The 12,523-nt window shown below is 50.8% G+C and overlaps 5 protein-coding genes across 5 annotated transcripts; 3 read left to right on the top strand and 2 right to left on the bottom strand.

Moving 5' to 3' along the window:
* Nucleotides 1-1,169: 1,169 nt before the first annotated feature.
* On the top strand, nt 1,170-3,774 carry M438DRAFT_333968 (WD40 repeat-like protein; the record flags this gene model as incomplete). The annotated part of the gene is made up of 3 exons (XM_029903666.1): nt 1,170-1,200; nt 1,254-1,563; nt 1,614-3,774. The coding sequence occupies 3 exons, from the start codon at nt 1,170-1,172 to the stop codon at nt 3,772-3,774; spliced, it is 2,502 nt and encodes an 833-aa protein (XP_029762229.1).
* A 73-nt stretch (nt 3,775-3,847) lies between these two features.
* M438DRAFT_333967 (WD40 repeat-like protein) lies at nt 3,848-5,163 on the bottom strand (the record flags this gene model as incomplete). The annotated part of the gene is made up of 3 exons (XM_029903665.1): nt 3,848-4,840; nt 4,899-5,064; nt 5,126-5,163. 3 exons carry the CDS (start codon nt 5,161-5,163, stop codon nt 3,848-3,850), a joined length of 1,197 nt encoding a protein of 398 aa, XP_029762228.1.
* A 1,722-nt stretch (nt 5,164-6,885) lies between these two features.
* On the top strand, nt 6,886-8,482 carry M438DRAFT_271062 (amino acid transporter; the record flags this gene model as incomplete). The annotated part of the gene is made up of 3 exons (XM_029900453.1): nt 6,886-7,132; nt 7,197-7,658; nt 7,713-8,482. The coding sequence occupies 3 exons, from the start codon at nt 6,886-6,888 to the stop codon at nt 8,480-8,482; spliced, it is 1,479 nt and encodes a 492-aa protein (XP_029762227.1).
* Nucleotides 8,483-8,901: 419 nt separating this feature from the next.
* M438DRAFT_270549 (carbon-nitrogen hydrolase) lies at nt 8,902-9,969 on the top strand (the record flags this gene model as incomplete). The annotated part of the gene is made up of 1 exon (XM_029900398.1): nt 8,902-9,969. One exon carries the CDS (start codon nt 8,902-8,904, stop codon nt 9,967-9,969), a length of 1,068 nt encoding a protein of 355 aa, XP_029762226.1.
* Nucleotides 9,970-10,506: 537 nt separating this feature from the next.
* On the bottom strand, nt 10,507-12,445 carry M438DRAFT_316251 (alcohol oxidase; the record flags this gene model as incomplete). The annotated part of the gene is made up of 3 exons (XM_029902686.1): nt 10,507-11,202; nt 11,263-12,010; nt 12,060-12,445. 3 exons carry the CDS (start codon nt 12,443-12,445, stop codon nt 10,543-10,545), a joined length of 1,794 nt encoding a protein of 597 aa, XP_029762225.1. The 3' UTR covers nt 10,507-10,542.
* Nucleotides 12,446-12,523: the final 78 nt, after the last annotated feature.

The raw sequence follows: 12,523 nt of genomic DNA, 5'->3' as shown, positions 1-12,523 counted from the left end.
TGGTGGAAAGACATCAGATTCGCTTCACTCCGCGCGTTCTAGCAAGTGCATGAAGAAGAATCGACAAAGGTAAGAGTTTGTGAATGAGGGACTTGGACGTGAAGTCCGTCTTTATTCATTGGAGGTAATTATTGCTCATGAAGGTTCGTTTCGTTGATGATGAGCTGGTGTCCATCATTGATATGCCAGAGCCACGCGCCGTGACTCCTCGAATGCTGAAAAGCAAAACATGTAACCGTCCTCCTACCCGAGACGCCGTGCCCCAGTCGCGCAATACCCAATGCCGACCATGGCAGTAATGATTGTGAAAAGACTAAGACGAAAACTTTTCTCGAGCTGCGCCGATTGCAGCAGTTGGGGTGCGATAGAAGGAGCATCTACTGCTTCATCTCCTCAGGGTCCTCGAAGTCATCGTCCTCGTCCTCATCTTCGTCGTCGTCAAGGCCCTCGGCAGCCTTAGCGAAGTCGATGGTCTTGCCGCGGGTGCGTCTGCCGCCAGAGATGATGTTGTCCTCGTCAATCTCCTCCATGTTGTCTTCTTCGCCCTCGTCGTGTTCCTCTGTTGTATGTCAGTATACTGTGCGTAGGGCGACTGAATATTTGTGGTTCGTACCGGGAGCGGCCTACGCAATTGTGTTAGTGAATTTATTCTGCAGAATGTTCGGAGATGCGACCAACCTGTTCCTCCTCCTCAGAAGAGCTGTCGTCGTCCATGTCCATGTCCTCGACAGCCTTACCCTTGCCCTTGCCGTGGAGCTGGGCGTGGACCTGCTGGTGTTCGGCGTCGGTAAGGATGGGAGCACCGGTCTGGGAAGTGGTCTTGTTCTCGTCGGACATGATTGTGGTTGTTTGGATGGGTATGTTGGAGTTGAAAATGATGGGTTGTGGTTGTGGGTTGCAGAGAGCTCGAAGTTTGGAAAGTGATGGTAAACACAGATGTTTGCGCAAGGCGTTGCCGCGGTTTGGAGCATACCGTAGAGAACGTTTTCTATCTTATTCACAACATGCGTGCGCAGTGTGTACTGGTGGACAAGATACTGACGTTCTTTAGTAAGTCTGAAATTGGAGTCCGCGTCGCGTCCTTTCTCGCGTCACTTCTCGGCACGTCCATCTTGTGATTTGGAAAGGTCTCACATCACTTTCAGATTGAAGCATTTCAAGTATTCAGAATGGCTTCAAAACCTCGTGCTAGACCGGCTCGTATGTTCGCTCTGTATCTCTATGTTTTGCTAGTGTTTACTGATTCATTACAGACGCCCCTGGACCGACCTATTTAGCATATACCCCAAACGGCAGCAGGTTGATCACAGTCGGACTGAACAATGTTATTCGCGTCTTCACTACTGGTTCCGATGCAGAGCCAGTAAACATCGATGTCGTCCAGGATTCTCATACAGCAGTCGCTGCAACCAACGAATTCTTCTTGACTGGTTCCGAGGATGGCAGTGTATGCAGATACTCCTTATCCACCCATCTCCTTGAAGAGGTGCTCGTCCGATGCACTTTACCGATCCGGGATATCTCAATATCACCCGATGGGTTGTGGGCTGCCGTAGCTTCGGAGTAGGTTTGAGCAACCGATCGTCCAAAACACGTACTGATTCCCATGATAGTGAGCTTGTTGTAAAGATAGTCAACACCTATGATATGACCCGGGTCACATATCTCAGAGATCAATCACGGCCTGTCAAGCACGTTTCATGGGATCACAGTGGATCTACTTTGGCCGTTTCTTGCTCTGACGGCATGGTCTATGTCTATTCCTTGAGCTCCGAAGAACCGAAACTGGTCAAGCGACTGGACGGCCTGATCAAAATCATGGAGACTGATTCTCAGGCAAGCTCAAAAGTCATTTGGCATCCCGATGGAAGGGCAATCGCTGCACCTACGCCTACCAAGACCATCCAAGTAGTTTCGAGGAGCGACTGGTCTAACCAACGAACTTTCCAAGGAGACGGACGCGGTGACATTACTGCTGCATCTTGGTCGCCAAACGGAGCTTTACTCGCCACTGCCAGTGAAGATCTCAGTATCACTCTTTGGAACACGAAGACGCAGCAACCCGTCCTCAAATTTGACAGCGACAGAGAACCTGTTCTGGCTCTTGCATGGCACCCGACCGAAAATCTTCTGTCATACACCACCAACGATGGAGAGCTGTATATGCATACTGGAGTTGTGCCTCAGGGGTACGCATCTTTACTGCAGAAGACTCTGGTACCTGCACCTTTCCTTAACGAACCTGCAGAAGGTGCTTCAAAGACTCTGGTGAACGGTGGCGCAAGACCTGGTGCTCAGCGCAGAGCTGGAACTCCCGACTCCCTCGACGACATCCTGGGAGACGATGGACTGTCAGAGAATGGAGATCCCTTCATTGTGGACGACGACGGTGCAGGTTATGTTGAGCAAGTCAATGTTAATGGTAAACGACCTGGAGCACATGTCCAATACCCTCCATCAAAGCGACCTCAACAGTACGGAAGCGCCAGGTGGCAGCCTCGTCTCCACGATCCCTTCCAACCGGGTAGTACCCCCTGGAGAGGCAATCGTCGTTACCTCTGTCTGAACTTGACTGGCTTCATCTGGACAGTTGACCAAGACACTCACCACACAGTCACGGTCGAATTTTACGACCGCGCTGCTCATCGCGACTTCCATTTCACAGATCCCTTCCTCTACGATAAGGCTTGTTTGGGAGAGCACGGTGCGGCATTTTCATGCCCATCTTCCGATCAACACCCCAGTCTCGTCTACTTCCGCCCTCACGAAACATGGACTTCGAGAACAGACTGGCGAACACAATTGCCTGCAGGAGAGGAAGTCACATCGCTGAGTCTTAGCACCAGTTTCGTGGTTGTCACAACATCGAAGGGATATGTCAGAGTCTACACACTCTACGGCCTGCCTTTCAGAGTTTACAGACAGAAGAGCACTCCAGCCGTGGCATGCGCATCCTGGCGCGACTACGTTCTCACAATCGGCAACGGGCCCATCGGCGGCGACGGTACAGCCAAATTGGTCTACACGATCGAGAACGTGAAGCGCGACGAAGTCTGTCAATCTGAAGACATCATCCCTCTCCCTGACCAATCAGAACTGCAATCGGTCTTTTGGTCAGATAGAGGCGATCCCTGCATCTACGACTCAGAGGGTGTATTGCTAGTATGTCTTCACTGGCGAACACCCGGGCAAGCAAAATGGGTGCCCCTCCTCGACACAAGTCAACTCGATCGTCTGGCCTCTGGACGCAAAGAAGAAATCCACTGGCCAGTCGCAGTAGCCATGGACAAATTCCACTGCATCATTCTCAAGGGTGGAGAAAAGTATCCTTACTTCCCTCGCCCGCTGCTGTCGGACTTTGAATTCAAGGTGCCAGTCACAGCTCGTGACGAAGAGAACCAAGATGAAGCCGAAGAGAGCGATGCGCAGAAGTTGGAGGAGCAATATGTGCGCAATTCGGTGTTGTTGAGTCTGCAGGATGATTTGGTCAACAACACCAATGCTACGCACGCACAAAAGACGGAAGCCGCACAGCGTGAGAATGAAGTTGACAAGGTGCTGCTCCAATTGCTGGCCGCTGAGTGCAGAGAGGGCGAAGAGAGAGGTATGAAGGCTTTGGAGATGGTCAGCTTGATGAGAGACAGATCAGGCAAGATGCTCGAGGCGGCAGTCAGGATCGCAGCAAGGTTCGAAAGAGATGTACTGGGCGAGAAGATTTCGGCGCTTGCGGAACGAAGATTGGTTGGACTGGCTGATGAAGAGGAGGAACTTTGAATGTCATGAACGTGTTTAGATAGAAGCCCGAGTTTCGGCTGTACAATGATTAATTCTCTACATTTCGGACAATCTACTCGTCATCAGAGTCCATCAGTTCGGCTAGCTCGGCTTCCTCCTCTGCTGTGAGCATGCTTTCTTTCTTGACCTCGGGCTCTGCCTCGACTTCGATGCCCTGTTGTAGACGCTCGTACTCTTCCTGGACCTTCTTCATCTCTGCCGGGTCGAGTGTCCAGACTCTGAGAGTACCATCGATACTCACACTGACGACACGGCTAGCTCTGCTTCCTTGAGCAGGAGGCATCAGAGCAAGACCAGTGACTTCGTTGAAGTGGCCGCTGAAGACACAAGCCAGCTTGCCAGAAGAAGAACCCCATACTCGCACCTCTTCATCGCGACATGCAGTGATGACCCATCCAGCTTGCTGGTCAATGACGATATCTCGCACAAAGTCAGGATGGCTGAGTGTGGTATCCGAAGCCCAGTCGCGCGAGCGAACCAGTCTTTGTGCAGTCTTGTCCGATGATGCAGTCCAGAGATCCGCATCGGCATCGGCATCGTCAGCGTCCACGACCAGCGAGTCCTCGAAGCGCAAACGATTGACAGAAGTCTCGTGGACTCGTAGAGGGACGGCCAACATCTGACCAGCACTGTCAAGAGTGATCTTCCAGCGAAGAATATCACGCACGGTGTCGGCACTGAAGAGGAACAGCTCGTCTTTGGTGGTTTTGGCGGGATCGAGTGCAAGGTCGAGGACAGCGCGTGCATGGCCCTTGAGTGTGTGAATCTTTCTTCCTGTCTCAACGTTCCACACTATGATGCTGGAGTCTGCTGAGCCTGATAGCAGTACAGGAGTACCGGAGATCTCAGTTGCGAGGACGCATTTTACAAAGTCCGAGTGGCCGGTGTAGCGACGGATGGGCTTGCGGGTTTTGAGGTTCCAGGAATGGATTGTCTTGTCCCAGCATGCTGCGAACAGGATGGGCTCGGCGGATGGTGATCTGAGGGTGGTGATGGATGTCAAAGGAGCAGCGGCGCCCGTGTAGACGGTGGATTTGTCGCCAGTCTGATTGGTCGTTGTCAGTACAGAATAGCCTCGCGCGTTGGAGCAGGTTGAAGCGTACCTCCAGGACGACACGTCTTGCTGTGCCTGCGGCTTCGGCAATGTAGACAGCATCCGGATCTTGATCATCGGCGTGAATGGCCAGGATCTTCGAGGTCAAGGCGACTGGGTTTCCATTCTTGTTGTCGGCTTTGGCCTGTCTGCGCTTCTGTTCGGCGACCGAATCCCTTTGTCACCAGGTCTCAGCAGACGACTCCTTTGCGCGTATCGGATCTTGCTGTCGCTCACGAGGTCTGGAAGTAGTTGTCGGCGTCTGACTGTAACATTTCGAATAGCTGCCTTGGAAGGTGCTTGACTTTGTTGACTCTCGTGGAAGCTTGTGATTCTATCGAGTGGACCCTTTTTCGTAAGTATCCGGAGCTTTGACCGTCTTCGTCGACGAGCGAAACTGAAATGCTCCTTCGATCCTGAGGGCTGAAGCCAATCCTTCCGAATGCTATATTCATACATCAACTCTATCGTCCTCGTACTTAGTCATTGCCATGGAATCTTCTATATCACGATCGACCTCGCTCTTGTGTTCTCTATCATATCAAGTACTCCGGCAGGCGGACAGGGTTGTGCCCTTCCCCGGTTGTTTTCTCCTTCCCCAGAAGAGGCTGAAGAGCTGTGCACCTGTGGTTCGTCGGCCAGATCCGTGGTCAAAGCTGACCGCTCTGCACCTCATGCCACTCTCGCAATATCTGCTCTATTTGTTGAAACAGGTTGACGATTGATCGCCATTCACCATTTGCTTACGACCACTCGTAAACCCACCTCTAACACCGTTTTCCACCATTGCGACTCGGCTGGTGGATTCCACGTGCTTTTTCTCGGCTGCATGCTGCACCCTCTCGTGGCTGCCCAATCGCCCGGAAATTTTGATGCGCCTCAAAATCCTACGAGGGGCTCTAGTTTCATCCACGACGCCTCGAAAACTTCTCTGCCGGTTGCTTGCGACGGTTTTCGCTTCCTATCCCCACTTAGAACCGCCTTCCTTACTCGTCAGTCGGCCGAATCTTGCTAACGTGCGTAAGACTGCTGCATCGTAGAGGCGAGTCCGCTCGGTTGAGATCAACGTTGATGAAGCTGCAATTCTACCCGTCGGCACTGAGACCCTCAGGGCCAATTCGGCTCACTTACGCTTAATATATTGCAATATAAGGGTCTGAATTGAACCGCGCCATATGAGGTCCAGACGTCTATATCACGGTGGATACTTGACTTCGAAAAGCTACTCTGTGCCTTCCACCAATCTCGAAGTCAAATAGCGAAATTGTTTCGCCGCCGACGTCTCATGGGCCTGCAACTTCCGTGCGCTATATGCACGAAGCGGATCCTTCGCGCGGCATGGTGTGTGTGGAATCCTCTTGCAGCACGCGCACCACGAGACGTACCGGAATAACTTTCAACGGGCAGATGCTCACAATAGCTGACTACCAAAACGCCAATTGACCGCTCTGGATAAGAGACCAAAATCAGCTTTCAAATAAAACCATAATCTCTCTAGCGAGGACGCCTGAACCTCGTTCACCTCCGGACGTTCACGTTAACTAAGTTCAACGTCCGGCAGACGGTCCACACCCCATCCGCACATTGCCCAGCCATTAGGGCGATCGAGGTTCGCATACATACCGCACGGGCCGTCAGCGACCCTCTATCGTTTTACAATAACTTAAGAGCATTCGCGCCCCGCCAAGGTAGATCGCTTTAGTTCTCGAGTTCTTCAAAAGTGGTGGAGTTCCCTGGTCGTTTGATTTTTCCTGAGGCTGATAAGAATGTCTATTCCTCAAGCGCGTCCTGGAAGTAACGACACCATGGATCACACTATCGCGTCCACCTCTTCCGCCAGTGTTATGCCTGAGGCTACCACCAAGCCTGGACTCGCCTCGGGAACGAAAGAAGTTCGTAGCTTCGATGGCATTGACGACGACGCCGATCTTGACTACCATGGTCACCTTCGCAATACTCAAAACGATGATGGATTCACTCGTAACGACGCGCGGGAGATGAAGCGTATGGGCAAGAAGCAGGAACTGAGAAGAAACTTCCGTACCATGTCGACTATCGCCTTCACCATCATTCTCCAAGGAACCTGGGAGGTCCTCCTGACCGCGACAACATCAGGCATGGTCAACGGAGGTCTTGCAGGTCTGGTATGGTCTTACATCTGGACCTTCTTTGGTTTTACTTTTGTCGTCTTCTCGCTGGCCGAGATGGCATCCATGTGCCCAACTGCTGGCGGTCAATATCACTGTAAGACCCATCTGATTACCAGCTTTACAAAGATGGAGCATACCAACTGACGTTCACCTAATAGGGATCTCCGAATTCGCACCCCCATCTCAGCAGAAGATTCTCAGTTTCCTTGGTGGTTGGATGTCAACTCTCTCTTGGCAGGCTGGTACCGCATCGGGACCTTACCTGGTCGGAACCTTGATTCAGTCCCTGATCTACGAGAAGGATCCCAACTATGGCTACGCCAACTGGCAGGGCACTCTTCTGGTCATTGGTATCACCCTTGTGGTCTGGGCCACCAACATCTGGGGATCTAGAGCGATGCCTGTCTTCCAGAACATAATGATGATTGTTCACGTCCTTGGCTTCCTGGTCATCATTGTTATGATCTGGGTCCTTGCGCCTAGAAATACTGCTTCTGATGTCTTCGGCACCTTCACCAACTCTGGAGGCTGGAGTAGCATGGGTCTCTCCCTCATGGTCGGTCAGGTCTCGGCCGTCTATGCTTGTATCTGTTCCGATGCAGCTGCTCACGTTTCTGAGGGTAAGATATATTGTGTCTGAATCTGTACGGTTCCATTGCTAACCACCTTTGCAGAGGTCAAGGATGCCGGAAGAAACGTGCCTAGAGCTATGATCTGGTCATACTTCCTGAACGGTGCACTCGGTCTTGTTTTCCTCATCACCTACATGTTCAGCGTTGTCGATCTTTCCGGAGCCATTGATGATGCCAACAACGGATCAGGCTACCCTTACATGTACGTCTTTACACAGGCATTCTCGATGCCCGCCTTCAACGTTCTCTCTGCCATCGTCGTCATCCTCATCTACGCTGGTACTCTCTCTTACAACGTGTCGACCTCTCGCCAAACCTGGTCCTTTGCTCGCGACCGAGGCCTGCCTTTCAGCGACTGGATCGCTAAGGTTGACCCTAAGCGTGAGGTCCCTAACAATGCGGTCGCCGTTACTTGCATGTTCACCATCCTTCTCTCACTCATCAACATTGGATCTGATGCTGCTTTCAACGCCATCGTCTCGCTCAACCTTACTTCTTTGATGATCACGTACGTCGTCAGTATTGGCTGTGTCTTGTACCGCCGTCTTACCAACCCCGACTCTCTGCCCAAGTGCAGATGGTCTCTCGGCCGCTGGGGTATTCCTATCAACACATTCGCTGTCGTCTACTCCGGCTTTGTGTTCTTCTGGATGTTCTGGCCTCAGACCACCTCCCATGCTGCCGCCGACTTCAACTGGTCGGTACTCATGTTCATGGTCATTCTAGTCATCGCTGTTATCGACTGGGTATTCAGAGCCAGAAAGACTTACACTGGTCCCGTTGTTCTCGTTGAGGGATACAAGGGCGAGTAAATGTAACTCTCGTCAAGAAAAGAAGTCTCTAATTTATCTGTTTATTCTTTTGTATCTATCACTAATTGAAGATGAGAATGCTTCACGGCCGCGTCATTATATTTCTCAACACACTTCCACAAATTTTGATGTCGTGTTGACATGGCATACTGAGCTCGCTCCTTCCCCACTCTGGTGACCGAGGTCATCCGTTATACCCGCTCTACCCGCACATGTTTACTCCAAGCTCATGACCATCCAGTATAACATCGAGATAGAAGGCAAGAACGATCCTTCAAAACTACCTTCAGAAATAGATGTGCTTATAGCATTGCACCAAATTCTCCAGTCGATCATTCGTCCATCACCACCGCCAATCCCGTATTATCCATCAATCGAAAAGCATCTGTCTATTTGATCAATACTCATCGTCCTCAACCATGACCACCAAAGTCCTCCGAGCAGCAGCCTGTCACGCCTCCCCAATCTTCCTCTCCGCCTCCAGAACAACCCAGAAGGCAACCACCTTGATCCAAAAAGCAACCTCCAACAAGGCCAACCTGGTAATCTTCCCAGAAACATACATCTCCGCCTTTCCAATCTGGAGTGCCATCCGCGCACCAACAGAAAACCACGATCTGTTCAAACGAATGGTAGATCAATCCATCTACATCGACGGCCCGGAAATCGATGCCCTCCGCACCACGGCTCAAAGATGCAATGCCATGATAAGCATAGGCATTTCCGAAAAAGCGAGATACAGCAGTGCCACACTGTGGAATTCAAACGTGTTGATCGGGAGCAATGGAGATATTTTGAACCATCATAGAAAACTCCAACCTACATTTTTCGAAAAACTTACTTGGAGTGCTGGGGATGGATATGGGTTGAAAGTTGTAGACACGGAATTCGGCAAGATTGGAGGATTGATTTGTGGAGAGAATACTAATCCGTTGGCGAGGTTTGCGTTGATGGCGCAAGGGGAACAGATACATATATCTACTTGGCCTGCTGTGTGGCCAACCAGAGCGTTGCAGGCGGATAACATTACGGGCAAAGCGAGGAATTATGACAATGTTGCTGCCAACAGGACGAGAGCTGCTGCTCATTGCTTCGAAGCCAAATGTTTCGGCATCATCAATGCTGCGTTTTTGGATGAGCAAGCTATTGATATTGTTGCGCAAGGGGCGAGCAATGAAGCTAGTGTCAGACAGACATTACAGCTTTCTCAGAGGGCGGCCACGATGTTTTTGGATCCCACTGGCATGTTGATGCCTGGGTTTACTGTTGATGCTGATGGGAAGAAGCAAGAGACGGAGTATTTGCAAGACAGAGAGGATATCCTGTATGCGGATTTGGATGTCTCGGAGTGTGTGGAGGGCAAACAGTATCATGATGTCGTTGGTGGTTATCAGAGGCTTGATATCTTTCATCTGAAGGTCGACCAGAGTAGAAGAGAACCTGCTAGGTTTACAGAAGGCCGACGCGATGAGGAGAGTGAGCCATGAGCTGTATATATGCAGAAGGAGCGGATCACCACACCAGCTCCCGGCCTGAGATATGTACCTAGCTTACAATTAGACATGGAAAGAGGGAAAGATGCATAACAATCAGACATCCCATCGAACTGACATCGATCAATCTCTGCTCTCTTTGTATGCAACTATCTTGCTTGACCAGAGACCTGAAATTTAGACCATAGGGCTTACGCTGGTGACCCTCATCTAATAAATGAAGCACAGGCAGATATAACGCCAAAAGAATTGCAAAAAGCTCGCCCACCGTGTGAGTTGAACTCGAGACTTTTGGCAAAAAGAAGATAGAGGCCGGACCAATCAATCATCACGGGCGCATCCAACCACTACACCAAAGTGTAGCAATCGACACAGGCGAATCTCACATGATTGGTCCGGTGAGAGTTTGGCGAGATGTCTAAATTATGACATTCAAATCTCAAATTCACATGTGAAGGGCTCGAAGAAGGATGCTGGACCGTTGATTCATTTTGTCATCGAAACATCACACCAATCGTGTCATGTCGTTGGCCACTTCACACATGTTACAATTACGCGACTCATATCTCATCTACCTGCCAGAATATCACCGGCAATCTTTTCCGCCAATGCATAAATGGTAGCCTGAGGATGACCAGGCGGCAAGAATGGGAAAGCACTAGCATCGACCACTCTCAATCTCTCCACGCCAATGACCTTCGCCCTCGAATCCACAACCGCCATGCCGTCATCTCTCTTACCCATCTTGCAAGTGCAACTGGCATGCCAATTGAATCCAATGTTCGCCTGCAAGTAGCTTAGAATCTCCTCATCTGCAGAATCGAAGGGCAGATCCTGTTGACCAGGGAGCAATTCTTCTCCGATCAAGATGGGTGCAATGGCGGAGGTGTTGAAGAACTGGCGCGCGCGTTTGAAAGCAGCGATTGCAACTTGTTGATCGGTAGGATGAGTGAGCCAGTTTGGATTGATGAGAGGAGCGTCAGACATGTCTGCGCTAGCTAGAGTGATGTTACCGCGAGATAGAGGTGTGAGGAGGACTGGCTGGATGTAGCCGACATCTATCACGTTCTCTGGTGTAGAGAATGACGATGTTCCGAAGGGCGCGGAGGAAATTTCGTACTCAATCTCTGGCCAGTCAGAAGGGAACGTTGCAAGATCGGTTATCGTTGAGTTCGTGAAGGTCGATCGTGAATTGGATGGGAGTTTTTCCCAGCCCAAGAAATCAGACTGATCGTTTGTCAGGATCCCGGTGTGGTTAGGGCTTAGATAGTCGTTCTTAGCTTTGACTGCAGCTGCTGGGTTCATGAGACTGCCATAGGTCTCGACATTGACCTGTTGACCGACGCTGAGAACCACATGGTCCCACATATCTTGACCTACACCAGGTCGGTCTGCTACGACGGAGATGTTGAATTTTTGCAGCTCCTTAGCTGGACCAATACCAGAGACCATAAGCAACTGAGGTGATTGGAAAGCGCCTGCAGAGAGGATAACCTCTTTCTTTGCACTAAGGATGAAAGGCTCAGGCGAAGGACCACTCTCTACCAAGACACCAGCAGCGGTCTTGTTCTGGTCGAACAAGACTTGTTTCGCTAAAGTGTGGGTGTAGACCTTCAAGTTTGTCATCCTCCTACGCATCGCGGTGTCCAAAAATGAGGTTTGTGACGAACTACGGGTTTGGTCTCTCGGATTGAGCGTGAGAGGGCTGAATTGCGCTCCGGTCAGGTCACCGTTGATTAAATCGTGCAGTTCCCCAACACCAATCTCTGCTAGACCCTGCTTTGCCCACGACGCGATTGGGGTTGCCCAGTGCGGGAAAGAGACTTGCAATGGCCCAGTGCCGTTCTCGCTGGTGATCAAGGGTACGGACGCGTTCATTTCCCGGAAGGTCTGATCGGGGTTGGTGTACTTGATCGAGGTCTGGTAATGCGGCAAGAAGTTGTCCCAGAGATAGCTTGAATCATTTACACTGTCTGACCAAGCTTGGAGAGAACCAATGGTAGGTCTGTTATAGTTCATGGCGTTTTCTGCAGAGCTTCCAATCTGTCAGCGTATTCCGCTTTCGTAACTTGAAAGCCACTCACCAGCCACCAAGCATCTTGCCTCGTCCATAATGAAGCCTCTGCCCTTGAGCACCAGCTTGAGGTGTTGTCAAGAAACCCCAATCAACCAATGGTGCATTCCATTGAGAGTCTGATGTGATCTCGTTGTAGTCTTGATTATATGCCGGCACCACCGATGTGTTGCCATTCTCGACTTCGTAGAAGCCGCCTGCTTCAATAACAGCAACAGCGTGGTTGGCTTCGGCCAGACGATAGGCAATCGCTAGACCACCAGTACCACCTCCTACAACCACATAGTCGAATGTTGCATTCTGAGCTGGTCTGCCGAAGTTGTTGGCTAAAAGTGGTGCTGCTTGGGTCAGAAGAAAATGCGTGCTAAACGCAAGGCCAGATGTGATGATTCTCATGGTGATGCTTTGTAATGAAAAATAGGGAACACAGACTGCGTCGCGACGCGAACTACATATTTGTGAGCTGATGTCCGA

Source organism: Aureobasidium pullulans (genome assembly GCF_000721785.1).
Source record: "Aureobasidium pullulans EXF-150 unplaced genomic scaffold scaffold_6, whole genome shotgun sequence".
Classification (NCBI taxonomy): domain Eukaryota; kingdom Fungi; phylum Ascomycota; class Dothideomycetes; order Dothideales; family Saccotheciaceae; genus Aureobasidium; species Aureobasidium pullulans.
The sequence above is the reverse complement of the archived record's forward strand: the minus strand, read 5'-3'. Positions and strand labels throughout refer to the sequence as shown.